This window comes from Pipistrellus hanaki (assembly GCF_964339955.1).
Source record: "Pipistrellus hanaki genome assembly, chromosome: 18".
Lineage (NCBI taxonomy): Eukaryota > Metazoa > Chordata > Mammalia > Chiroptera > Vespertilionidae > Pipistrellus > Pipistrellus hanaki.
In genome coordinates, this window is record NC_140520.1 from 5303956 (window position 1) to 5331706 (window position 27751).

Here is a 27751-nt window from a genome sequence, read left to right on the forward strand (position 1 = left end):
GTACCTTGGTTGCGGGCACATCCCCAGTAGGGGGTGTGCAAGAGGCAACTGGTCGATGACTCTCTCATCCATGTTTCTAGCTCTCTATCTCTCTCCCTTCCTCTCTGTACAAAATCAATAAAATATATTTAAAAAAAAAAAGAGTAGTAAACATTAGGCGAGGCACCGAAATGGGGCCAGAGAGGGCAGGAGGAGGTGGGGAAAGTGTGAAAATGAGTCAGAATCTGTCTTCCCTCAAAAGCTATTGTCAACCGAGAGAAGGCGCATGTGTTTGGGAGTTAAGGGAAGGCTACAAAAAGCATGTTTCCACAGGTGGTAATGGACAGAGAAGAGGCTGGAAGAAGGAGGGTAAATAAGGCTTATTAGAGAGTCCACGTTCCAGTTGACAAGAGCCAGGAAATAAGCTTAGAGGGGAGTGATGGCTGGATAGAAATTGGGCTACTGAAGCACCTAGAATTTTACATGAAATCAGATGCTATGTTCTCTTTTGCCTGGCTCCTTTGACTCAGAATCATTTTGAAATTCATCCTTACTGATTGTATAAACTGGTTATGTGGTATTTGTTTTTATTACAGAGTAGTATTACATCGTATGGTCTTACCCAAGTTGTGTATCCAATCATCTATTGATGGCCACTCCTGTTTCTAATTTTGGGCTGTTACAAATGACAGCTGCTGAATTAGTCTTTATTCCCACATGCTTTTGTTTCTCTTAGCTAAATGCCTAAACTTGGGCCCTGGCCGTTTAGCTCTCCTAGTTAGAACTTTGTCCAGATACCCCGAGATTGTGGGTTCCATCCCTGGTCAGGGCACATACAAGAATTAAGCAATGAATGCATAAATAAGTGGGGGGGAAATGAGAATTTCCTCCTCAGTAGCGTTCTTTTGCTGGTGACTGCCTATCATGGGTATATAATAACCAGCTCCCTTGCCTTAAGTTTGGAATAGCAATGGGGTGTAAGGTTACCCATACTTCTTCTGTCCTACTTAGATACAAACCGGGGGTTCCTGTGATCCCCTCCCTCTGCCCATCAGGCTAAATAATTTGCTGTCACAGCTCACAGAACTCAGGACACTTACCACAAGGAATAGTATAAAGGATATCCTTTACTATAAAAGATGCAAATTCCTCACCGGTTGGTTGGTCATCCTGTACATCAAAAGATTGCAGGTTCAGTTCCCAGTCCGTCTGCATCGATGAGAGAGACACATCCATCAGCTGCCTCCTGCACACCCCCTACTGGGGATGTGCCTGCAACCAAGGTACATGCCCTTGACCAGAATCGAACCTGGGACCCTTCAGTCCACAGGTCAGTCCACAGGTCGACGCTCTATCCACTGAGCCAAACCGGTTTTGGCATAAAAATACATTTTTTAAAAATGTTAGATATTGGGGAGAACTAGAGTTCAGGATCCAGTCCAATTTTTTCCTTTTTATTGAATTTATTGGGGTGATGAAATTATACAGGTTTCAGGTGCACAACTCCACATCTTCTGGTCCCTGTATTGTGTGTTCATTACCCCGTCAAGTCTCCCTCTCTCACCAGCTATCACCATTATACCCTCTTCTCCTCCCCGCCCTCCCCCCCCCCCCCCAGGCTCCAGTCCAATTTTCAGGTAACAAAGCCTCAAAGGCAATGAACAGGACTAGAATCGCATGTCCACAAACGTGAGCTACTGACAATTATTTTTCCTACCGCCTCACTCCCATACAATATTTGCCTTTTTGTTTCTGCCTTACTTCATTCAGCATAATGTCCTCAAGGTTCACCCATATTGTAGGATGTCAGAATGTCACCTCTTTATTGATTGATGAGAGAGGGAGGTAGAAAGAAAAACATCGATTTGTTGTTTCACGTATTCTTTGGTTGCTTCTTGTATGTGCCCTGACTAGGGACCAGCATTGAACAGGAAACCTTGGTGTATCTATACGATGCTCTCTACCCAACTGAGCAGCCCTTCCACCGCAGCTTTTCTTTTAAAACCGGACTAATAAGCCTGGCCAGCGGTGGCTCAGTGGTTGAGCATCAACCTATGAACCAGAAGGTCACGGTTTGATTCCCGGTCAGGGCACATGCCAGGGGTTGCAGGCTCCATTCCCAGTGTGGGGCGTGCAGGAGGCAGCGGATCAATGAGTCCTGTCATCATTGATGTTTCCTTTTCCCTCTCCCTTGCCAATAAAAATATTTAAAAAATAAAATAGAATAAAATAAAATAGGACTAAAAAACACCTCCCACCCCCAAAGGCATCTTGACTTCTCTTCCCCTCCTCAAACTCTTCCATCCCAGACTGGAAAGCAGAGCAAACGATCTATAAAGGGTCAAGTTGCATCTCTGCAGGGGAAGGAGGGTCCCCCTACAGTAACGCCTCCATGAGACCAGATAGCTGCGCCCCCAACCTGCAGAAGGAGCCCGCTGCAGTTTGAGGGCTGCAAGCTTTTCTGAGCTTAGCTGTTTTGGAGCGACTTGACCCAGCCCGGGCCCCCCCGAAGGCCCCCCCGTGGACTGTGCCGGGGACCCGGGCGGCGGACACCTCGGGCTCCGCTGCCGGGGCCGTTTGCAACTTTGGCCGCGCACCCCCAACAGCTCGAGGCCCGCGGACGCGCCGGGGATGGCGTGGGCCATGCGCCGCTGCAGCCGTTGAGCCGCAAAACCGACGCCCGGCGCCCCGCGGAGGCCGGGGGCGCGCACCGCCGAGGAGCGGACGGCGCAGGCGCGGCCGCGCGCGGGGACGTCACGCGGCGGGACTGCGCGTGCGCGGCCGGCGGGGCGGGGCCCGCGGGGGAGAAGCCGGGCTGCGCGGCGCTCCCTGCCGGCGGGAGGCTCTGCGCTTGGCCGGCGGCTGGCGCTTCTCAGTCGCAGGTAAGACAGGCGCCGGCTCCCTCCCAGGACTGTGAGGCTGGGTCCCTGGAGGGTTTCAGGATTCCAGTTAGAGGATAACTCGAAAAGTTAGGCGATGGACGTGTTGCCTACATTTTATTTTATTTTTCCCCCCCAGGATAGTAAAAAGTGACACTGGTTAACCCCAAACAAGTACCTCTTCATTTCACCTCCTCTGCCCCGATATCATCTAGGTCCTTGGTAACCAAGAGAACAGACATGTCCCTTCGTATAAAAAAAGTGTTTATCACAAGGAAGATGGTTCAGTGTATCAGGTGTTCTCAACCTTGATTGGTTGAGATCTTAGAAAGTAGTTCGGTCAAGCCTCCATCCGCCCTTAGCCTAGGCAACAAAATGAAATATTCCCTAAGATCAGTGCCTGAACACGGGTCATTATTATTTAAACTGGAGGCAGGGGTTCCTCAGCCCAGCCTGCACCCTCTCACGGTCCAGGAGCCTCCGGGGATGTCCGTCCGACTGATCGCTTATGCCAGTGGTCCGCAAACTCATTAGTCCACAGAGCCAACTATCAATAGCACAACGATTGAAATTTCTTTTGAGAGCCACATTTTTTAAACTTAAACTTCTTCTAACGCCACTTCTTCAACATAGACTCGCGCAGGCCGTGGTATTTTGTGGAAGAGCCACCCTTAGGCCCACCAGCTGTGAGCCCGGCTCAGGGCTTCTGGCTGAGTGGTGTTCCCCTGTGGGAGCTCCCTGACCCTGGTGGTTCTGCCTTTCGGTCAATTTGCATCTTAGACTTCTGTTAAATAGGCTACCTGGGCGATTCTTAAGGTGCAGTCAGGGTTTTGAGACCACTGACAAACTCTGGACCGATGTGAACCAGATGCAACCCACATTTTTAGGATCGTTCAGCAGGATTCACCAAGTTAGCCTGAAAACACAAAGGCCAAGTACTTCCCGAGAGGCTCAAGCACAGCAAGAAATAGGGAAAAAAGCCAAGACCTGTTTGGCTCAATGGATAAAGCGTCGGCTTGGGGACTGAAGGGTCCCAGGTTCGATTCCGGTCAAGGGCATGTATCTTGGTTGCGGGCATATCCCCAGTAGCGGGTGTGCAAGAGGCAGCTGATTGATGACTCTCTCATCGATGTTTCTCTCTCTCTCTCTCCCTTCCTCTCTGTACAAAAATCAATAAAATATATTTAAAAAAAAATAGGGGAAAAAAACAGAAAAACAAAACAAAACCCAGACCATTTTCCAAACGTTTTCATTTCCTTAAAGCTCTCCTACATTGAAATCACACCTGTAGCGAGGTTTCCTGTCAAACCCCACCCACTGGGCCAGCCATCCTCGCGGTGTTAGTGGAAAACGGGCCCCTCCCGTACGCACCACCTACACCTGTGAGTCAGACCGTCGGCCACCTGCCTACATTTTAGCCCGAGTTGTCGTTGAGAGAGGCAGGCGCGCAGTCAGAACCAGACCTTCAAGTTCATGGTGAATTATTGGATAGATGTCGGAGCATCCATAGCTTATTGCGTGAGACGCTTTCTCCCCCTCGAAATTTCATTTTGTCAGTGTGCGAATGGGTTCTTGCAAGCCACGTGAATGAGATTGAGGGCTTTAGTGAAATGTCAGATTGCTAGGATCCTTTCGTTTGTATCAAAGTAAAACAAGAGTCAAGGAAAGAATGGTACCTGAGGGGTACCCGGGGCTGCGTTTAGCTGGGTTTGGCACAGTGCAATGACTTAGGTTTCTGAGCTGCGGGCTGTTGTCTGAAATAAAATGCGCTGAGTAAATTCTGTGGATTAAACAGTCACTCGGAAAGGGAATGGAGAAAGACCACTTTCTCCTTTTCCTACTGAACTAGGCAGCTATTTCATTCCACTTCTTTTTAGAACTGATTTTTTTTTTTTTTTTTTATCACTCCCTGTCCCCTCCAACTGATAATGTTTAACTTCCAGCCCAGTTGTTGCTGATTCCTGGAAGGACACATCTACATTTTTGTTTCAAGGAAATTTGGAGACACAAAATGGCACAGAGCAACAACAAAGAGGTAATTGTTGCCCTCCGTAACCTCCTCGTATGACTCTCAAGAGTTATTCTGGCAGCTTGAGATATATTGCATTAATAAAATATTACGACTACGCTTTAAAAAACAGGCTACAAGCAAGTTGCATATTTGGCTTGTATTTTATTTCTCTTGGACAGAAGTGCTTTCTGGACTGCATTCCTTTATAATGCTGTTTAGGGGCAGGAGTAGCTGTTTAGGCTTAATCGTAGTTCCTTTTTCCTAACGGGGTCATGTTAAAGAAACGTTCTGGCACCATTGTTAGGACGGTTGCAGTAAGCGCATTGCTGTCAGGGGAGGGACCAGGCTTAACCTCCATCTACAACAAAGACTAATGGATTGATAGCCTCTGAGCAGAGTGAGAGGCCGGGGTCAGCGGGTGGAAAAGAGAGGAGACATTAAGAGATTCTTGTTAAACAATTTACAGACTTAACAAGATCCTGGCTGAAGGCAGGCCACGGTGATCAGATAGCCAGGGTGGGAAATGAAGAACTTAATAGGGTTTGGTCCCATATGAAGGGTCGGGGATGCTCTCTAAAACAGACGTCGTAGGAATCTTGCCAACACTGGGCTCGGCAGGTCAAGCCAGAAGAGGTGGCAAAGGAGCCTGCCTTGAGGTTAGTCAAGGAGAGACTGTCCATCATGAACAGCTTCCTGCCTGCCTGGACTCCAGGAGTTGGAAGTTCACGAAAGATCCCTTGGGGCCAGGAGGCTTATTGTAGTAACTACTTCATCAAATGTAGTTTTCCGTTCAGCTGACTCTGAGCAATATAAAGCATCAAGCCAGGTGTTTTGTTTTTTTTCTTTTTTAAAATATATTTTTATTGATTTTTTACAGAGAGGAAGAGAGAGGGATAGAGAGTTGGAAACACTGATGAGAGAGAATCATCGATCATCTGCCTCCTGCACACCCCCTACTGAGGATGTGCCCACAACCCAGGTACATGCTCTTGACCAGAATCGAACCTGGGACCTTTCAGTCCGCAGGCTGATGCTCTATCCACTGAGCCAAACCGGTTTTGGCAAGCCAGGTTCTGAATAAGGGAGGAGACTCATACGGACTGTGGAGGAAATGCATGGCCACCTAATGCCTACAGTGAGAACAGAGGTGGTCCAAGGGCCATTCGGTTCTGCCAGTTAATTGGCAGAAATAAAGCTTTTTTTCTCACTGGATTCCCGAAGTCATGTATGACTTAAAACACTGTTTGTTTGTAAACTTTCAGGGCCACGGTGTGGTGGATGGCCATTTGGATCTTCCCGTCAAGAAGGTGATTAATTTTTCCCCTCCGCTGTACAGACAGCGCTACAGCTTCGTCAACGACCTAGTGAATCAGCACAAACCCAAGAAGGTAGGTCTCGGGTTTCCAAACATTTCATTGAAACTGTGTTATAAAATGTTTCGTCGAGGAGAGGGTGGGGGTAAGGGGGAGAGATCAGCCAAAGGACTTGTACCCATGCGTATAAGCCTGACCAGTGGTCACGGACAACAAGAGGGTGGGGGCATTCGTGGGGAAGTGTTTGGGATGGGAATGGGGGGAATGAGGACAATTATGTGATACCATAATCAATAAAGACATTTAAAAAATAAAAGAAAATGTTTTGTCGAATGCAGAAGTCTCAGTTAGTAAGTAACCAGAGGCTGGAGATATCCTCACCAGGAGGGAGAGGGTCATAGAGAGAAAACGAAGCTGGGAGGAGCTGGAGGAGCGAAGTGGAATGAATGAGCACTTGATTAACACGTGAACTTAAACAGGACTCATTTCTCCCACTCCCCGGGCTTGTAATGTCTCGCGAGATGAATTTCCTCTTGTGTACTTTTTTTCTTTTTTTCTGCTAAAGAGATCCTTTCCGTACGCTGCTTTATTGTGGTTTCGCTTCCGATAGCCACTCCCTGTCAAGAAGGTCTTTGGTCACACTGGACTTCTCTGGCTGTAAACGTCTCTGAAATAACCTTGGTCTCATCTGCAGGTGGCAGACTTGGGGTGCGGCAATGCTTCCCTCATTCAGATGATTAAATCGCACAGTTGCTTGGAGCTGATTGTTGGCGTAGATATCAATAAGGACAAAATAGGATCGCAGAGGTAATGCCTGGTTTCTGGAGGAATTGCGCATTGATCTAAAACCAGTGGTGCTAGTACACAAGCTTAGAGGGAGTGTCCATCTTATGCAAGATTTTTTTTTTTAATATATTTTATGATTTTTTTTTTGCCCCCCTCCCTCCCATCTTATGCAAGATTTTACAATATGTTAAATGTTAAAATGTGTAGCACATTACACACACAGAGAGCCTCAGGCTCTCTGCATAATGACTCTGCCCTCATGTTAATTAGCTGTATACGTTGGGAATACGGTTCCTACCAGTGTAGAAAGTAGAGTCTCAATTAAACAATTATAATATAGTCAGCGCATTGCAAACTCGGTTTCAAAGGGCAAGAATCTAATTAGGTGGATGCTGGATGCCATGGTAACGGCAGAGCCCCAGGCCGCCATCTCTATTTGAATATCCTGTATCTATTGGATTTCCATGGATTATTTCAAAAGGGTGTTTCTTTGAAAGGACCCGGAATGGAAAATCACTGATCCAAAGTGAGCCGGGAGACTGAAAGTATTAAAAAAATGAGAGCAATGTCAAATATTCAGAACCTTGTTCTGATTGGCCAGTTCCTTCCCCCCTGAAAGGAAGTCACTGGTGTCTGTGGTTGGGATAACTCGAAACAGCTCTGCTCAAACGCGCTCGCTGACGTCTGCAATCACGCTTTTGCAGGTGTAGGTTGTCTCCGTTCTCGGGGGAGTACCTAAGCCCCCGGGATCTGAATTTGTCGATCATCTTGTACCACGGCTCTGCTGTGGAGAGGGATTCTCGTTTGCTTGGATTCGACTTAGTCACATGTATCGAGTTGTAAGTATTAAACGCATTCCTTGTGTGTAATTAGAAAAATTTCACCGGATTAGTCTTAGTAAACTTGGTTCCCTCAATGTAATCTGGGTTTTTATTTGTAAAGAAAATTGCTTGCTGGTTGGGACTGGCCTGTTACCACCCCCGTCTCCTCCGGAACGGGGGGATTGGATGGGGGGGAGGGAAGGATGAGGCTGTTTCAGGTCACTGTGGCACCCTCCAAGGGGGGATACATCAACGGACAGACATCGTGTTGCTCAGTCAGTTAGGGAGATGGTGCAGGTGGAGCTCGATCTCACTCCACCTTTCCCTGCTGACCCTCCCAGAATAGAACACTTGGATTCCGAGGACCTGGCCAGGTTTCCCGAAGTCGTGTTTGGGTACCTGTCTCCGGCCATGGTTGTCATCAGCACGCCCAACTCGGACTTCAACCCCCTGTTCCCGGCAGTGACCATGAGAGATTCCGATCACAAGTTTGAGTGGAACAGAAAGCAGTTTCAGACCTGGTGAGCACAAAGGGGTTTTGGTTTCTCTGGACCTCCCACGGACGTTTAAAATCCTGGGGAGTGAATCTCGATGGGTCCGTGACTGACTGATTTGCTTCCGCAGAGCACATGCGCCAAGCCGGTGGGAAGTGTTTTCTCTCCTCCGTCTCAGGCGGGCGTGGGAAAGGTGTGCCCACCAGCTGTGAGGCGTCAGGAGTGTGGGTGTGGAGGTCAGGAAACAAGCCTGAGGGGAGGTGTGGCACTGAGAGGGGTGCCCTGGCCCAGGGGCCTCTCCCAGGGGCTCCACAGGTTCTTGGCACGACCCCAAACCCAAACAGGAGTTGGGATGACAGCCTTTGTGGTGTCCCTGTCCGTTCCTCTGCTCTGGCCCACAACAGTCCTCGTCTCCAGGTGCTTGTGGTTCATTGGCTTCGGCCATTGCCTGAATGCCCCTCAGAGGAGCGAGCAGAGCCCACGCTGGGCATAGTGTGATGGGGGAGAATCTGCCACTCCGGAGCCTTCTGGTTGCTCGCACTGCTCGCGTTCTGTTCTCCCGGGAATCGCCATCCATGGAACAGTCGATCGAGTTTAGCGAAGACCCTGATCTCTCTCGTTCGGATTCCAGGGCCTCAGGGGTGGCGGATTTCTACAGTTACTCCGTGGAGTTCACCGGCGTGGGGGAGCCGCCGGAAGGCGCTGGGAACGTCGGCTACTGCACCCAGATAGGGGTCTTCCGGAAAACGGGAGCGCCGGCCACGGAACCGTGCGGGGCAGAGCAGAGTGGTCAGCACGTTTATAAGATTGTGAGTGTTCTTTTATTTATTTTAAAAATGGATTTCAGAGAGGAAGGGAAGGGAGAGAGAAACATCCATGACAAGAGAGAATCACTGATTGGCTGCCTCCTGCACCTCCCCCTTATCCCCCCAGACTGGGCACCAAGTCTGCAACCCAGGTACACGCCCTGACCGGGAATCGAACCATGACCTTCTGGTTCATAGATTAATGCTCAATCATTGAGCCATGCCAGCTGTGTGGATTGTGAGCGTTCTTTGTGGGGCAGCTGTCGGGACAAGCAGTATATGTACCTCGAAGGGGAACTCTTCTTTATCAAGAGTCCCGCAGCTCTGTAAGGAAGGCCTGAGGATGAGGGGGCCCTGGGAGAAGCCTACTTGCCCAACCATGGTCAGAGCTCTGATGGATGATCTTTTGAGCTATTGGGCCAGCAGCCCCCCTCTGGACCGCGTCAGAGTCCTCGGCAGGAGGAGGACAGCCAGCAGACATGTCACTGCTGGGCTCAGGAAGTGATATAGAACTGAGCCTCCAAGCGTCTCTGACCCTTTGGTTTCAGGGAAGCAGAAGGGGGAAGAACAACACATCTCTCTTTTTAATTAGCAACACTTTGCCTTGTTGAGCCCATGTGTCCGTATTTATAATTAGGGTTTGACATTTGCACATGCAGTTATTCTTTTTTTTTTTTTTATCCTCACCCGAGGATATTTTTTCCATTGATTTTTTAGGGAGAGAGAGAAAGACAGAGAAACATCGGTGTGAGAGAAACACATTGATTGGTTGCCTCCTGCACAAGCCCCAACCAGGGCTCGGGCCAGGGAGGAGCCTGCAACCGAGGTATGTGCCCTTGACCGGAATTGAACCCAGGACCCGTTGGTCCGCAGGCTGATGCTCCATCCACTGAGCCAAACCAGCCAGGGCCATCCAGTAAATTCTTCACGTGGCATACAGTTACTACTCACGGCCTGGAACATCTTCCTACATCCTAAGTGGGGGTTTTTCCCTCCCCCGGCTTCAGGTGTATTCCGTCTCCTATCCGAGTCTACAGCAGAAGGAAATCCGCAAACTCGCAGTAGCCAACGAGGTGTCTCGCCAGGTCCAGAGCCTGCGGCAGAGGTACGTGTCCAGCCTGCGCATCCTGCGGCGCGGCGACGGGGACGGCCACCGCGCCAGCGGCCCCGGGCTCGTCCCCTTCTCCGGGCCGGTCTTCACAGAACTTGAAAAACGCAAGATCGAGAAGTCTCCCGAACCGTTCCGCTTCGGGAACAAGCTCTACGTCCCGCTGGAAAGGCTGCTGGCTTACCCCAAGGTGAACCGCCTGTGCGACAGCGTGGACACGATGAGGGCGCTCATCGCCGACTCGGTGAGGCTGAGCCGGGACGGGTCCGCCGTGAAGGTCGACCTGCGGGAGGCGAGTCCGTGAGCCGGCCGTCCCGAGGGTCAGGGTCTCGCCAAGGGAGGGGAGCACTCCCCTAGGGTGCTCAGGTGTAGCCGTTATCCCGGTAACGTAACTTTGAGATGATTGACACGTTGTTGTTGTCTTAATAGGCTTGTTTTGTTTGGGAGTGTTTGTAGAGACTTCCCGATATGCTTGGTTTTTGTTGTTGTTGGCATTAAAGAATGTTAAAGGAAATAGAGCGTTTACAACTTTTTCCCCAGGGGGTAAGGGTAGCTTGAAAATATCTCTAGGATCCGCTCCCTCCTTCGGGCTAAATTCTGATCTCTCACAGTTGGAATAAAACAGTGGTCGGCAGCCGAAACCAGTTTGGCTCAGTGGATAGAGCGTTGCCTGTGGACTGAAAGGTCCCGGGTTCGATTCCGGTCAAGGGCATGTACCTTGGTTACAGGCACATCCCCAGTAGGGGGTGAGCAGGAGCAGCTGATCGATGATTCTCCCTCATCGATGTTTCTAACTCTCTATCCCTCTCGCTTCCTCTTTGTAAAAAAATCAATAAAATATATTAAAACAAAACAAAGAAACAGTGGTCGGCAAACTCAATAGTCAACAGAGTGGCAAACCTCGGCTCGTAAGCCGCAGCTTGCCGACCCCTGGCCTGCAATGCTCCCTTCATCTCTCCCCTCTCCATCCCATCCTGTCCGATGGGACTCTGGCTCTGATCAGCTCCTCGTCTTTCCCAGAAACCCGCACTGCTCCCGACTCCCACCGCACTTTCGCTGAACAGACGGACATTCCACTGCTGTGTCTGTCCAGCCTTGTCCCTCTGTCTCTTTACTGATCACCCAGACCTTTCTAGGAGGAATCCTCATGAAGTGAATTCACTGAATCTTCCATTAATCCCATACTAAAGGGAAAGGAAACACTTTAACCCTGTTTAAGCAAAGTTTGAAAAATTGCTCCCAAGTATTTCAAATTACTTAAAATTAGTACTGACAAAATTTTCCTTTGGCCCCGCTGGTGCTGGCTCAGTGGTTAGGCGTCAACCCATGAGCCAGGAGGTTCGATTCCCGGTCAGTGTTGCAGGCTGGATCCTCAGTGAGGGTGTGGAGGAGGCAGCAGGTCAGTAATTCTCATTATAGAGGTTTCTGTCTCTCTCTCCCTTCCTCTCTCTCTCTCTGAGGTTGATGGAAATGTATTAAAAAATAAAAAAAACAAACTTCCTTTGATCATCACAACATGGAATATGGGGAAAGACGGGCAGGCACAGGATCGCGTGGGAGAGGTATGTTTAAACTGAATCACTGACGCTCAATACCAGAAGGTGGCACACTTTCCCACTTGAAGTAAATGCATTCTTTTGCTTTGAGGACTCCCGATGTAAGATGTAAAACAAAACAACAAAAAACCCCACAAACAACAAAAAAACCCCAAAACACAGTCATGCCAATTTTCCATCGCGGCTTGAAGCGTTTGCCGCACAGGAAAGCGCTGCTGAAACCATTTCCAGATCTAAGAGTGACGTCTGTGTCCTCAGAGAAGTGGTTCAGGAGACAGCCCGGCCTGGCTGAGTGGTAACGGCATATGAATGGGGTCTGAACTGACTCAAACAGGAAGGCCTGACCCTTCCTTAGTACCTGGGTCCATCTGGAAGAGACATCACCAGCCCAGCGAATGTCTAAATTTAGGCCTTTCTCTCTCGCGTCTTGTGTAATGTGGGATGGACTGACTCACCAGAGATTTCCTATCGGGCACACGGAAAGATTTCATTTTCGTATGTGCTGCTACCAGGTGTGTGATGTACAGAGAGGAAGCGGTAAATTAAGGTGAAAGGGGAGGGGATGGGGGGGAGAAAGAGAGAGAGAAGCACTAAGCTCTCAGTCATAATTTGAAAGCTGGGCCTGGGAGCTCATCAGTGTTTCTCTCTCTCCCCCTCTCCCTTCGTCTCTAAAATCAATAAAAATGTTAGAAAGGAAAAGGAAGACAATAGGTTCTGAAGGGCGTTTGGATTCAGACGCAGGTCACGTGTTGCAGGCTCATGTCTTTTGAAGGGAAACCCCCGGGGAAAGTTACACACCGGTCCTTTCACGTCTGTTTTGTGACCCTGGCAAGTGACAGAAGCTTTGACTGAAATTTTAAACTTTTAAGATATGATTTTTATTGAACATGTATAGGATTCACCTTTACATTATTACAAATACTTTACAATAAAAAATTAGTTTCTGTAAAAAAAAAAAGGGGGGGAGAGGGACATTTCCTGGATTTATAGTTGTGCAGTTAAAACAAAGAAACGTATAAAAATGAAGGTCATTCTCCAAGTATTAGGACATAATACTAATGGAATCACTTCAATAAACATTTTTTGCATAAACAATGACATGACTACTCCCACTGGATCAGCTTCCACAAGAAAAAACGAATGCACAGAACGAAGGTCACTCCCCAACAAAGATTAAAAAAAAAAAAAAAATGAATCAAATTGAATGTACCCGAAATGTCTTCCTGTGATGGGGTTTGGTCAATGATTATCATCAAGAGACAGACATACACATTGGTAAATGCAGAGCCCGTAGCCTGCGAAAGTTACAGAATCTGCCAGCTGTGCCATGTGGAGGAGGAGGAGGAGCGGGAAACCACCTACATAGTGTGTCAAATACACTGTGTGGACAGAGTGGGGCAAAAGTACACAGCTTACAGTTGTGAGTGCTCGAAGCACAGAGTTTCTTCTTGTATTATTATTATGTTTATAATTTAAAACCTTTTATTGACTGGGAGAAGTGGGAGGAGTTAGAATACCTATTATTTATTAATGCTTGTATTTTCCAGATGAACAAGTGTAAACCTACTTTTGCCCCACACTGCTGATTATCTTATGAAAAGTCACACATGGAAAAGGAATGATAAGGCCTTATTTCCAGAGCAGTCTTAAAACAGGGTTCATATACGCATCCTTTATGTTTTTGGATTTCATGTTCTTCAACATCTCGGCTCTTACGAGTATGCCCAGTACCTAAGCCAGCATGTAAAGAGTGATATGATGCAGTTGCAGTACCTGATCATAGTCACGTGACGTACCATCTAGGAGAACTGACTGAGTAGGGTTTCTGAACCGCCCCCGTTAAAGACCTGCCAAAATAAAACACAACCCCATCACGGGAGCCCAGTCTCTCGGGAGCGTTGTTATGTCCTGGAAGCCTGAGTCTTCAGAGCAGCTTTTCAGTGAAGCGTTGAACAATACTGTCAGCCTGAGCTTGCAAAGTGGTCGTTGGCGAGGAAATCTTAAAGTCTACAATTAAGTCTGGCTGTTTTCCAGGTATTGAATCTCATTGCTACGTGAATATGTTTTGACTGGAGCCTAGTAGATAGTTGAAGTATCTTGGTCAAGACTTTGTCAGCCCAAAACCGGTTTGGCTCAGTGGATAGAGTGTCGGCCTGTGGACTTGAAAAGTCCCAGGTTAGATTCTGGTCAAGGGCATGTACCTTGGTTGGGGGCACATCCCCAGTGCGGGGTGTGCAGGAGGCAGCTGATTTATGTTTTTCTCTCATCAATGTTTCTAACTCTCTATCCCTCTCTCTTCCCCTCTGTAAAAAAAAAAATCAATAAATTTTTTAAAAAAAGAGACTTTGTCAGATTATAAAAACGAGTCCATATGAAGTGCTTGTGTACAGCGCCTTCAACGCCACCGCACAGGGGGAGCAGATGGCTCAGGCCTTCTCTGTCCTTGCTGCCCTTCACATCCTCTCTGGTCTCCGTCACCAGCACAAGTCACAGGAAGTGGGCTCCTGACCTGCTTCTTCTGTAATTCCCCCAAACAAGGTATTTAAGACACTTATCAGAAATGTCACTTTAAAATCTCATTCATTTTTTTCTCTGGCACAGGGTTAGGAAAAGTTACAGATGTACAAATTCTCCAAGACAGGGGACTTGAAGTATGAGTCTAATATTTAGAATTCAATGTATTAAGATCTTTCCCAAATTCCATTTTCCAACCTCAAAACGAAACCAAAAGTAAGCTTAGTATTGAATAAGCAGATTTACAGGCTCCACGAAAAGAAGAACTTGGAAGTCAGGCAGCCACGTAGGCAAACTCTGACATATTTTTAGGGACTGGAATGAAACGTGATTGCAAAGTGTGCTGATGGGACACAAAACAGAATAAAATGGATGCAGACTTCACTGGCTACGAAGGACACTGCCGTCTCTTTTCTTCCTATGTTTCCATGGATTCAGATGCTTGTTTTGTTGACTCATATAGAAAGCAAGATGTTCTCTGTTGGCTGCTAAATGTATGCAGGCATGATTTTTATGCTCTTCAAAATTCACATTTTGCTTTCATAAAAGAACTCGGTGTCGTTTTCACATACTAAGAGTCCGTCTCGCATAAAGGTCTCGGACAAGGGCAGCCAAGGATGAGTAACAGGGCCGGTGTCCGAATGGCAGCTCCTTCGACATAGCTGGGGCATGTCCTCATGGAGCCTGGCCTGCGGTCTAGCATTTCACAACCGCAAAGCCATTTGCGGAAGCGCCAATCAAAAATATAGCTTAGGAATACTATTTTGAAAATAGAAAAATAGGTTTTTAGAATGTCATAATAAATATCTCTCTAAATAATATCTTCATATCTCTATTGAAAACTCTTTGATTCTTTTCTGTAATATACAACAAGGGGGTCCTTCATTTGTTGAATCATAGACAACAAGTCTTTACCACTCGAGGTAACGTTTTCCTTGGCTGGACTTATATCTTCAGGCCAATTTTCTTTTTCTTCAAAACAAACCTTAGAAAGGTAAGTGACTCAGAAAAAAGACCTATCTGGGTGTCATTGCTTTAAAAATCTCAGAATCTATTTGTTAAAGTAGTTTTGGGTTCACTTGGAATACCCAATCCTTGAAATATTAAAAACCACACAAAAGCCCTAACATGAACTATTTAAAGTTTCTTTAACCTCTCACTTTGAATATTAAAATTTTTTAAAAAAATACTCCCTCCCCCCCCCCCCCCTATTTTGCTCACATGAAAATACATAGACCAAAGGAATTCTAACATGTTATTAGGACATGGTTTTAAAAGTAAAGAATGGAAATTACTGGTTTTATAGAATCTACATTTTTTTCAACAGACTGGATGATTCCAAGGAAACTAAGATCTAGTCCTGGCCAGTTTAGACCAGTGGATAGAGCATCAGCCCACAGACTGAAGGGTTCCGGTTCGATTCCAGTCAAGGGCTCATACCTTGGTTGCAGGCTCAATCCCATAGTCGGGGTGTGTGCAAGAGGCAACCAATCGATGTTTCTCTCACATCCATGTTTCTCTGTCTCTCCCCCTCCAATTCTCTCTAAAAATCAATGGAAAAATATTCTAGGGTGAGAGTAAGAAAGTTAAGGTCTTTCCACACAGAAACAGTCTCATAAAAACAGAAAAAAACTCTTCAGGTTTATTTGCTGTTAACCTGGATCCAGGTCAGATATTTTATTTTATTTTATTTTATTTTATTTTTTAATTTAAAGGGCTGGAGGGCACCCTTGGGTCTCAAACCACCCTTGCCAGCAGGAGTGGTTGGCAAGAGACTCAAAGGAACTGCTGAGCTAAAGCCAGCTCCAAATATTCTTACTTTATTTTTTAATTTGTATTGATTTCAGAGAGGAAGGGAGTGGGAAAGAGAGAAACATCAATGATTCGAATCAGCGATCGGCTGCCTCTGGGATTGAGCCCTCAACCTGGGCATGTGCCCTAATGGGCAATTGAACCGTGACCTCCTGGTTCATAGGTCGACGCTCAACCACTGAGCCACACCGGCCGGGCCAGCTATGCTTACTTCCAATGCTCTGTTTGATGTATGTTCCAGTCTAATCGTGCCTCAAAACAACCAACTCCTGATACAGTGAGAAGAGAGCGCAGTCTCTGATGTGGGGGAAGGCTGAGATAGGAGACCACAGGTCCCCGTCTTGCCCACTCCCTCCTTGGAATAATTTTCCATGTCAGAGAAGTGGGAACTTACAGAGGAAGGCTGCTCTGTGTCTCATCATATCACAACTTTGCTCCAGTTGCTCTGAACCAACAGATATTGTTGAGAGCGTTAAAACAGCTTGTCTGGGAGGGTGTGCGCGGGCATGGCAGCCTGACATGGAACACGAAGCTTCCCGACATGACACAGTGCCTGGGGGTTCTGCAGCTTCTAACACTAACAAGTAACAACACACACTGCCTGGTAAGAGCATTTCTCCCAGGCATGGGGCTCAGACTCAAATACACTTGTTATTCGATTATGACTGATACGCTTACGCTAAGCATTTTACTGCCAGGTTTCAACTGTAGTAGTATATATAGCTTTCCCCCAAAGAGTGAACACCCACACTTTTTTTTTTTTATACCAGTTATACCAACTGTATCAAAATGAGTTAAACTTAGTACAATACTCCAGGTAGTAGAATATATGCAAGATTCCCTTAGCAGGAATTACAGCTATCTTGACAGAATGTATAGTGTCTTTATCATGTATTGTCTCTCAAACATAACGTGAAGTACTGAGAATCTGTTGCGCACCCTGACTGCAGGTTTTATGCTTCAACACGAACCAAACCCGGGTGCACAGAGCCGTGTCCCCTCCAGGGGGTTTTGAAAGAAAAAGCAGTCTTTGCAGGATCCCGGGCAGTGACCACGGACGCTGTGGACTTCCACACACACACACACAGACACACATACACGACACGCAGGGTCCCGACACTCCCGTCCGATGGTCCCGCTGTGTGCGCTGGCGTTCCTGGGGACACACGGACATGCCTCCTTTTCCACGCAGATCCACCTTCTCCCAGGAAAGCGCCTGCCAGCTCAGCCGCCGCCTCTCACGCCCGCGGGGAAGCCGCCGCTCGCCGGCCGGGCGTCTAGCGTTTGATCACAACTTGCTCGTAGGCTCCGGACACCACTCTACACAGCAGGGGGAAGAGGTCGCCATTCTGAGCGGCAGCGTCTGGAATCGTCCCAGTGAACCTGGGCTCTCGGGGAGAGGGGTGTGTTGGGCATTTTCTACCAGATCCTATTTCCACAGGGTTAAAGGTACCACGGATAGAAAATGCTTGAAATATTCACTGTTTGCCCTGACCGGTGTGGCTCAGTGGACAGAGTGTCGGCCTGTGGCCTGAAGGGTCCCAGGTTCGATTCCGGTCAAGGGCATTCCGGTCAAGGGCAGTAGGGGGCATGCAGAAGGCAGCTCATCGATGTTTCTCTCTCATCAGATGTTTCTCTCTATCCCTCTCCCTTCCTCTCTGGAAAAAAAAAAATCAATAAAATACGTTTTTTAAAAAAAGAATTAAGTGACATTCTCAAGATTATATAATTAGTAAATATCAAAGGTAGAAATTTACTTAAAAAAAGAAAAACAGTCACTGTGTATAATGAAGACACCAGATTGGTCCGGTGTCCAGTCCTCTCACACTAACTGCTGAGACCAGCGTTCCTCAGCCTGTGACCTTCCTCCTCTGCCCACGGGACTTAGAGGACGAGGCCCATGTGCTCTGCACTCGAACGAGGCCCGGGGGCTCCTTACCGGCTGGGAGGATGGTGGCTGCCGAAGGTCGTCCTCCCTCCGGGGCCCACGAACAGCCGCAGTCCTTCCTCTGCAGGGACGGCACGGTGTGGGCGGTCAGCATCGGCCAGTGACATTCACGGAGCCACAGACCCAAGCTTTACATCCCGTTTTATTAGAGAAATGAAAAACTTTAAAACAAGCTATAGGCATGTTTTAAAATTAAGGTGACCGGACGTCCCGATTTTTAACAATTTGTCCCTCGGCGTTTTAAAAAAAGTCCCGATTTTTATCCAAAAATCGGGACTTTTTTTAAAACGCCGAGGGACAAATTGTTTAAAATCCGGACTGTCCGGCCCAAAGCGGACGTCTGGTCACCTTATTTAAAACAGACCATTGAAGACCCATCCGAATAGTCATTTCTCCTCAACTTCTCTAAAGCTGTTTTTCTTAAAACTGAATAAAGAAGACAGCTCGTCCTACGAATTCCCACGAGAGGCTTAACGGTTTCTCTTCAGAACCAGTCATGCGAGGAAACCACGCCCGCTGTTAAGCCGCTCTCTGCTCACACCAGCAGGAATAATGCCACTTCAGCCCGGGGGCAGGGGCATTTTCGGTTTCAGGGGAAATGCTGAGGGAGTGAAGGACTCGTTATTCACTGTCGTTTCTGGTTGACCACCCAACCTTCCGCACTGCGACAGAGCCTTGAAGCACTTATGTCCAGTTATGACAAAGCAGACGTAAATATCCATCATAAGGTATATGAACATAGTAGACATGGATGCATAATTAAAAAATACAGTGAAGAGCTATCTCTAAAGTTGAGCTTTGAAAAGTCCATTCTTGCCCGGCCAGTGTGGCTCTGTGGTTGAGCCTTGACTTATAAACCAGGAGGTCATGGTTCTATTCCTGGTCGGGGCACATGCCTGCATTGTGGGCTCGATCCCCAGTGGTGGGCATGCAGGAGGCAGCCAATTGATGATTCTCTCTCATCACTGATGTTTCTCTCTCTCTCTCTCCTCCCTTCCTCTCTGAGATCAATAAGAAATATTAAAAAAATTTTTTTTTTAAAGTTTGTTCTTTATCGAATTTAATATCCATTCTTAGAAACAAATGAGCTACAAGGTTATCTTCGGGTTTCTATGGGCATAAAGTGCATTTCACCAATGCGCTCAGACAGCGTGGTGATGCAAGTCCCTTCCCGGCTGGCCCGGCCCACGGCCACACGCACCCGGCGGCCACCACGCACCTTCTGCACTGGAGTCCAGGCTGAAGTCCTGGCTCTGCAGTATCTTCTCCACAATGTCATCAGCGTCCACTCTGGTGTCATCGACTCGCTTCAGCTGAAATTCTACAGAATCTTGTTTCACCGGGCACCTTTGGAAAGAATGTTTAAAATGTCCTCTTTAGGCCGAGACCAGTTTGGCTCAGTGGTAGAGCGTCAGCCTACGGACTGAAAGGTCCCAGGTTCGATTCCGGTCAAGGGCATGTACCTTGGTTGCAGGCACATCCCCAGTGGGGGGTGTGCAGGAGGCAGCTGATCCATGTTTCTCTCTCATCGATGTTTCTAACTCTCCCTCTCCCTTCCTCTCTGTAAAAAAATCAATAAAATATATTTAAAAAATAAAATAAAATAAAAAATAAAAAGTCCTCCTTTATACTGTGTTGTGACCCCCCCACCCCCGGCTCCACGGAGCTGAGGCCCGAAGGGTACCTGGTGAGGGTCTCTGAGGCCGAGTCTTCTCTGTCAGCTGCATCGGGGTTTGGCTCAGCTCCTTTCTGCTCAGTTTCATCGCTTGGCTCTAGAATGCTTTCCACGCCCGTCGACGTGCTTCCCACAGAGGTGTTTCTCCGGTGGCAGAGCTCAGAGAGACTGGATGACCGGGAGTGGCACGAGCTGTACCCTGTGGTCAGAGAAGCTCGCTCAGGACAGGACGCCCTCACCAGACACTGTGCGACCAACCCTCTCCTCCCGCACCACACCACTTCGGGTGCCTTTATAGCAGGGGTGGGGAGCATCTGGCCCGCGGGCCATATAAGGCCCCAGAGAGCAATTGGTCTGGCCCTGCCAAGGCCTCAGGGGTGAGTTAAATGTCTGACCAAATAGAGCAGGCTAATTTCTCAGTTGATAATTCTGGAAGGTCCAAGAATGATATAAATATGTGGCTCAGTGGGTGAGCATCGACCCATGAACCAGGATCAGGGCTCGATCCCCAGTGGGGAGCGTGCAGGAGGCAGCCAATCGGCGATTCTCTCTCACCACTGATGTCTCTCTCCCTGTCTTCCTCTCTAAAATCAATGACAATATATTTTTAATAGTAAGTGAACACCCAAATGGCCCCTGGCAGAGAAAGGCTCCCTGCTTTAGAGCAATAAAGGCCCGAGGAATGTCCCGTCCAGTCCTACCTGATACTTTCGACTGCTGGCTCGCGTGGCTCGACGTTCTCGAATGTCCACAGGCTCCGAGCTCGTCCGGAACGGAGGCGCTCTTTGCTGAGAGATCTGCAATATGTCATAACATCGTGTTCCTGCCGCTGCTCACAAGACAACGGTCCACTGCATTCTAATCTGCGGGCTTTATCAACTGCCAAGCTCATGATCAAGAAAAGCAGCGTGAAAGAGATTCCTTGAAATCAGTGCAATGTAACAACCCTATTGCAAGAAAATGACACTTAATTCCTTGTTTTACTGAAGAACTGTGGTATTTTTCATAAAAATTAACAGAACTCTACCTTAAATAATAAACGTCGTTTTTGTTGTTCAGTATTTCTAATAAGTCATGTCCCCACAGGATTTTAAATGTGGGCAGATTATGCAAATCTCACCAGTTACAAACCCAGTGAACGGCACAGCCATACCTGCTATTCCAAGGTGAATTTTGAGAGTTTCCCCTCCTTTTCTATCTTCTTCCAGAGATTCGGATTCCCCGGCGATCGGTATTGACATGGACGTAGAAGGGGGCCTGGAAATAAGCATTCCTAAGCATCAGAACTTGGTTTACGGGGAGAGACTGGTTGTGTGGTCAGTAACCGGCCTCAGGCAGGTCCCTGCAATGTTACCTCTTTGAGGGTCAAAGTAATAAAAATCAACAAGTCGCGTAGAAGCATCCTCAAGACCCGAATAAAATTCATGGCGGTAGGGAGAGGTTCTTCTACACAATAAAAAACGTGAGACCTGTCTGGCCACGTGGCTCCGTGGTTGAGTGGCAACCTATGAACAACCAGGAGGTCACAGTTTGATTCCCGGACAGGGCATATGCCTGGGGAACAGGCTTGTCCTCAGCAGGGGGTTTGCAGGAGGCAGCCGATCAATGATTCTCTCATTGATGTTTCTCTCTCTCTCTCTCTCTCCCTTCTTCTCTGAAATCAATATAAATAAATATATATATATATATATATATATATATATATATATATATATATATATATATTTTAAAAAAAGAATGGAGTTTACAGTCATGAATCATGGATGGTGACTCAGGCCTTATGTCTATAAGCTTATCTTTCTCTTGCCAGCTCCTTTGGTTTTCCTTTCTCGGACGGCCTGAAAACAGTGTCTCCAGCCCTCCACCTCGCAGACCTGCTCCCCAGCCCTGCGGCACTCCCAGCCTGAGGCCTCTTCCCTTTCCATCGGCCTCCCTCAGGCTCCACTCTTTCCTGCCCGGTGTGGGGCCTGGCTTCCGAGCCACACGCTTTCAGCAATGCCTTCGGTGTGGCACCCCTCCATCTGAGTCTTTAACAAACTAGAAGAACCCGACCCTTGATAACTTCAGCCCCCGCACCAGCCGCTCTGATACTAGGGCCATGGAGCAGTAGGGAGGGAATTCATCCCCACGGGGGTTGGTATGAAGGCGAGCAAAAAATCTAAAATCTTAGCTGGGCCTTGGCAGCTCCCTAAACTCAGTCATGTTGGATAACTAATCCCTGGTGCCTGTCACAGCTTTTACTCTATTACCTTCTGTTCTGAAATGTTTTGTATCCCTTATCAGAAACTGTTCAATATGGCTCCATCCCCAGAACAAAAGAGATGGGCTTGTTTTTTTTTTGTTTTTTTGTGTTTTTTTTGTCGTTGTTAATTCCCACCAGAGGATATTTTTCCATTGATTTTTTTTTTTTTTTTTTTTTTTTTTTTAAGAGAGAGAGTGGGAGGGAAAGGGAGAGACAGAGAGAAACATCGATGTGAGAGAGACCCGCCAACCGGCTGCCTCTGCATGCACCTGGCCCAGGGCCAGGGATGGAGCCTGCAACTGAGGTACATGCCCTTGCCCGGAATTGAATGTTACCCTTCAGTCCACAGGCCAACACTCTATCCACTGAGCCTAATCGGCTACAGCAAGGGCTTGTTTTGATTTAGTTTGATAGTACTGTTAAAAGCACATGACAAATAACCTTTAAAATGACAATTTCCCCTATCCAAAGAAAAGAGAAAACAAGTATTTTTACATATCTTGTGATGAGGTATGCCTGTTTATTCTAATAAATTATAAAAGTCTCCATACGTATCAACTGGAGATTGTCAGAATTATATTTGTGGAGATAGCACAGGACATAAGGTGATCTATTTTTTAGCTTTTCAGTATCTGAGTTTCACAAGCAGGGAGAGGAAATGGCAGAAAAAGGGCCAGGAAGACCATTCGTAAAAAGCTCACAAGAAGAAATGATTAATTCATTTTCTTCTACTAAGTTTTGTTGCCACTTTTTTTTTTTTTTGACCCAACAAACCAAATATAGGCCAGTGAAAATGGCTTAGTCCCCGGAGAACAGGAAATGAAGAAAAAGCCAGGAAATTACGGTCTGAGAGAAGACAGTACAGGAAGGCTAAGTGAGAAGAAAAATGCATAGTTTTAATCAATAATTGATTTGTGTTCAAGTGTGCGTTTTCATCCTTACAAAACAGTTTGTAAGGAGAAGACTATAGAGATGCTGCTATTAAAAACAGGAATGATGCATAGGGTAGTAATCAATGTTTTCTTTACTTTTCTAAATAAATATGTTTCTCTCAGATATTTAAATAATGATTAATTAACTTTCAGGTTTAATTATTTATGTCTTCACATCGCTGACAGGCAATCCCCACTTCCTCCCAGCTGGTTCGCTCGCCCTCGCTCTGACAGCCTTCTACAGGCCTTTTCCTCTTTCCCCAAACCCCCAGCTCTGCATTTCATGTACTCACTCCCCAGGGATCAGGCTTCCTCGTTCACTAAGAAACCAGGAGCAATTACAAAAAGTATATATGTATATATATTGAAATCAGAGAGGAAGGGAGAGGGAGTGAGAGAAACATCAATGATGAGACTGGCTGCCTCCTGCACACCCCACAGTGGGGATCGAACCCGCAACCCGGGCATGTGCCCTGATGGGACTCGAACCATGGAAACCAGGAGCAGTTTGAAAATAACTCCCACATGCTTCCACTTCTCCGACAGCTGCACCTGCACCATGTTCTATGCCTCACGCTTCATGTTTACCAGGGAGGACATCCCTGCCTGCTCCATGGAAAAGAGAAACCCCTCCTGCTGGGGTCCCCCACTCTGGTTTTCTCCAAGGCACTCCCTGCCATCTGTACATCATGCATTTCCTTGATAGTCTGCTGTTTCAGAAGATGAGCTCCGAGATGTCGGGACCTGGTCTGTTTCTGCCTGCTACTGGTCACGTCCAGAACAGGGCCTTGTCCATGGTAAGGCACTTGCTGGGTATTTGCTGAAGACATGACTGAGCCCACAGAGGCCTCATTATATCATTTCACCCCAAACCTGGAGAGGACAGGAGCTGAAACACTTCAGGGTGTGGAGAGTTTGTTGGGTGACAGGTCATGGTAACTCCCACGAGGGTCAGGTCAGCCACAGAAGAGAGACTGGCCCTTCCCTGGGGTTAGCCATAAACGCTCTGAAACATGAGTGGGGAACCTGAAACCAATAAATGACTATTATACTGTCAGAGAAATAATGGATGGATTGAGCATCGACTTACGTTTTAAAACATGGGTCACCGGACATCAGCTGCATACTGATGAAAACCTACACGTGAGCAAGAGGAAGACTGGTTATAACAGGTCAGGAAGGACCAAACAGAACGACTGCCGAGTTGGATTATGCACAGTATTGCAGTGCCGCTTCCTACAGGGGGCCGCTGAGTACTGGGGGGTGTGCTCAGCTTGCGATCTCAGGGTTGAGTCCCTCCTCACCCTGGACAGTATTTGAAGGCAGAGGACCTCCTGTGTTGACATGTACATCGTGACCCTGCTTACTTTGAGGATGGAGTTATCCTGTCTTGTGTTTTTGGTGTTGTAGCCTTCCAGTAAACAGCGGCGAGTGGTATTTCCCGATCCAGCAAACTCTGCCAGGTTTAGATCTGCAAAGCCCAGCTAGGAAAAGGAGAAAAAGTATATGAATAGAATATCGATTAAGCTTCCATCACGCTCTCCTTAAAATAAGCATTCAACCCATGCTCTACACAGTTATTTCAAACTTCAGTCAATTGCAATTTTTGCTATCTTAACAATACCGGTTGCATTATTTGCTTAATATGTCTTTAAATTGGCTCTCTTTTGGTAAAAAAATTTATTACCTACTGTTCTTTTTTTTTCTCTTTTTTTTAAAAAAGATTTGTTATTGATTTTCAGAAAGGAAGAGGGAGAGTGCGTGAGCGAGAAATATCGATGTGAAAGTGAAACATAGGTTGGCTGCAACCCAGGCAGGTGCCCTGACCCCTGACTGAGAATGGAACCAGCAACCTTTTGGTGCTTAACCAACTGAGCCACACCAGCCAGGGCTGTTCTCTTATCTTAAGCAGTGCAATCTCAAGCAATGAAATCACAGATTTGACATGCTAAATATATTTGATTTGCTAAATATAAACTATGTAACTGTTGAAATAAAAAGAAAGGATGCATATTAAGCAACTAAAATCACTGTGAGCAGAAGTACTTGCACTAAGGGAAATGCTGGCGGACCCACGACCATCTGCATACACATTCGAACACTGACCGGACTTCCTCCTCCCTGTCCCCGGCCGCTGGCTCAGCTCCCAGTTAGCGTCCGGGGGCTGCAGGCAGCAGCAGGTTATCACAGTCACACTCTCCACACGGGAACGAGAAAGATGCGTGTGCCACTTGCTTTTCTGGGCACAAGCCCCTTCTCCTCCAGCACCTTCCATAACCTGGCCTTGCTGATCTCTCTTGAGCTGAATCTTTCTTTAAAAACCCTACTTCCTTCCTTCCCAAAGCTGAGCCCCACACTGATGCTCTCGCTGCCTCCAGGAGTGCAGCTCAAACCTAGTCCTTCTCCTTATCACCACCCAGGCCTGCTCCCCGTTTTCTGCGGATACCAGATTGCCCTCCAGTCTTTCCTCTGGCACGCTCAACCCTATTTTTTGTTTCCAAGTGGTACAAGCTAACCCCATTATATCGTTTTTTTTTTTTGTTTGTTTGTTTTTTGTAATTAAAATTTTAAAAAAATTGACTTTTGAGAGAGAGGGGAAGATTAATGATTTGTTGTTCTACTTAATGAATACATTCATTGGTTGATTCATTTTTTTTTTTTTTATTGATTTCAGAGAGGAAGGGAGAGAGAGGGAGAAAATAGAAACACCAATGATGAGAGAGAAGCCACATCCAAGGGAACATCTGGGGACCCCTAGGGCTGTCTGATCACGATCACCCACACGCCCTATTTCAGACCTTATCTTTCTCTCTGAACCTCCAACACCTCCTGCACATCTGGACTCTGTGCTAATGCCTTTCGTCTTACTTCACTGAGGAAGAGGAGAGCAATCAAAAGAGCACTTGTCTTGCCCTAGCCAGTTTTGCTCAGGGATAGAGAGAGCGTCAGCCTGCAGACGGAAGGGTCCTAGGCTCAATTCTGGTCAAGGGCACATGCTCAGGTTGTGGGCTTGATCCCCAGTAGGGGGCGCGCAGGAGGCAGCCAATCGATTTTCATCACCGATGTTTCTCTTTCTCTCCCTCCTCTCTGAACTTAATAAAAAATACATTATATATATAAAAAAAAAAGAGCACTTAACTTTCATAAGCTCTTATCTCCAGCCACATCCACTCACCTGCCTGCATCTGTGCCCGCATGTTACACTTATGGGAAAGGAGCTGGCGGTGCTCAGACTCAAGTTCACGGCTCCAGGACCTAGGCCCTCTGCCTTTTCTACTGGGTCATTACCACCAGCACACAAACACACTGATCTTCTCCGCCTTAATGGACAAAAGTAGCCCACACCTCAGCCCGCGTCTCCCTCTGTCTACTGAGCTGTTTTTCTGCTCCCCTGTTACTGCAAAGCTCCTTGCAAACGTCCACGCTGACTGTCTCTGGCCCCTCAGTCCTTGGCTATCTCTAGGCGAGGAGGCTTTTCTGTTATTTGTAGGAAAGAGCATCCTGACTGACATCGCAACCCACTAGTTTTAGGGAGTTAGGCAGATGTGCTGGCTGGGCCTAGTGCCTGGTTCTTGGCTCAGATGACTGACTGGCTGATGGAGATACCATCACAGAGACTGGAAGTAAGAAGTATGTGGGTTTCTGGCACCACTTCCTTCTAGTCAGCAAAAAGGTGACCACATTCTTCAGTAATTCCATACAGGTAACAAAGAATAAAGGACAGCAGAGATCATGTCTATCAGAGGGTAAGAGGACACAGGGAGGGTCCTACACTACTGGGGGAGTGGAGGAGGGTGGGTGAGGATGGGGGGAGAGGGGCTGGGAGGTGGGACTGGGACTAGTTCCCGGGGAGAGTATTACTTCATGAAAACCAGAAACCATCTTCCAGTCCGGAACTGACACTGAAACCTAAGAACACCCCACCATCAGCATTTAGAAAGAATGTGCCTATACTGTACTGCTGAAGCCAACGGTTCAACCTCCAAGCTGCTTTGTTTGAAAACAGCCCACGTGAGCGGCAATGAGAAGGGCACTCTAGTTAAGTTTAAGTTTATAAGTGACGCCCTCCAAAAGAGTTCCAGACCATTCACTCACCTTTGCATATGCTTTTCCACCTTTTAATTCCTGCAGAACACAGAAAACACGATTAAGTATCACATAATCAAAGACTTAGAATGAAATATATGTCAAATAATTCTGAGTTAGACATGTACACACTGTCAAAGAGCTATACCAGTATATATAATCTGTAATAATAGAAGTGTAATATGCTAATGAGACCGGTCGTCCTTCCGGACAACCTTCCGGATGAAGCTGAGGCTGCGGGGAAAGCCCGGGTCCCGGGTGCCAGAGGGAAGCCCGTGCCGGCAGCCGGGGAAGGAAGGCCTACTCCTGGCATCGGGCCTCTAATCTGTATATAAAAGGCTAACTTCAGATTCTCCACCCTGGTTGTCACGGTGATCTGAACTTCTGCTGCGAGTGTGAAGGGAAATGGCATGTAACAGCGCTAGGGACAAAGCAGAGCTAAATAAAGTGCGTCGGCAGGGAGGGGGCTAATTTTGGCTCGGAAAGGGGAGACGGGCGGCTATTTCTGTACCTTGCGCACAGACACCCTGTAGATGCAGGGATCCAGGATGCCCGTGGCCGCGCTGGCGCTCATTTTGCACATAAACGAGAACTTCTTCCTCCAGTGAACACAGTTCGCTTGCACCACCTCCCTGAGGGGGAAGAAAAGAGCCAGTGAATGAACTATGATCGATGGCATGACAAAAAGGCACACACACACGCTCCGCCACCCGGGTCTGCAATGGAAAAGCGCTACGTTAAATGCCAGTTTCTGGAAACTGCCAGGAAGCAAACACATTCCTAACAGTG

At 47.3% G+C, this 27751-nt stretch overlaps 2 protein-coding genes across 3 annotated transcripts in view; one reads left to right on the top strand and one right to left on the bottom strand.

The window, feature by feature from the left end:
* Window positions 1-2738: 2738 nt before the first annotated feature.
* Window positions 2739-10711, top strand: HENMT1 (HEN methyltransferase 1; the record flags this gene model as incomplete). 2 transcript variants are annotated; one of them, XM_084865245.1, is made up of 8 exons in its annotated part: window positions 2739-2861; window positions 4802-4893; window positions 6132-6257; window positions 6877-6989; window positions 7673-7807; window positions 8131-8310; window positions 8915-9092; window positions 10097-10711. In XM_084865245.1, 7 exons carry the CDS (start codon window positions 4870-4872, stop codon window positions 10499-10501), a joined length of 1161 nt encoding a protein of 386 aa, XP_084721371.1. In that variant the 3' UTR covers window positions 10502-10711. The 2 variants fall into 2 exon arrangements, with proteins under 2 accessions (XP_084721371.1, XP_084721370.1); XM_084865244.1 differs by lacking the exons at window positions 2739-2861; window positions 4802-4893 and having other exon boundaries at window positions 6093-6257.
* A 1896-nt stretch (window positions 10712-12607) lies between these two features.
* EEIG2 (EEIG family member 2) overlaps window positions 12608-27751 on the bottom strand; it is a 29757-nt gene continuing 14613 nt past the window's right edge. Inside the window, exons 2-11 of the mRNA XM_084866079.1 lie at window positions 27474-27594; window positions 26972-27001; window positions 24244-24360; window positions 23967-24013; window positions 20856-20959; window positions 20404-20499; window positions 19712-19901; window positions 19247-19374; window positions 18019-18088; window positions 12608-17399 (exon numbers count right to left, since the gene is read on the bottom strand). Coding sequence (XP_084722205.1) covers window positions 17357-17399; window positions 18019-18088; window positions 19247-19374; window positions 19712-19901; window positions 20404-20499; window positions 20856-20959; window positions 23967-24013; window positions 24244-24360; window positions 26972-27001; window positions 27474-27594 — 946 coding nt within the window. The 3' untranslated portion in view covers window positions 12608-17356. The remainder of the gene's footprint in view (window positions 17400-18018; window positions 18089-19246; window positions 19375-19711; window positions 19902-20403; window positions 20500-20855; window positions 20960-23966; window positions 24014-24243; window positions 24361-26971; window positions 27002-27473; window positions 27595-27751) is intronic.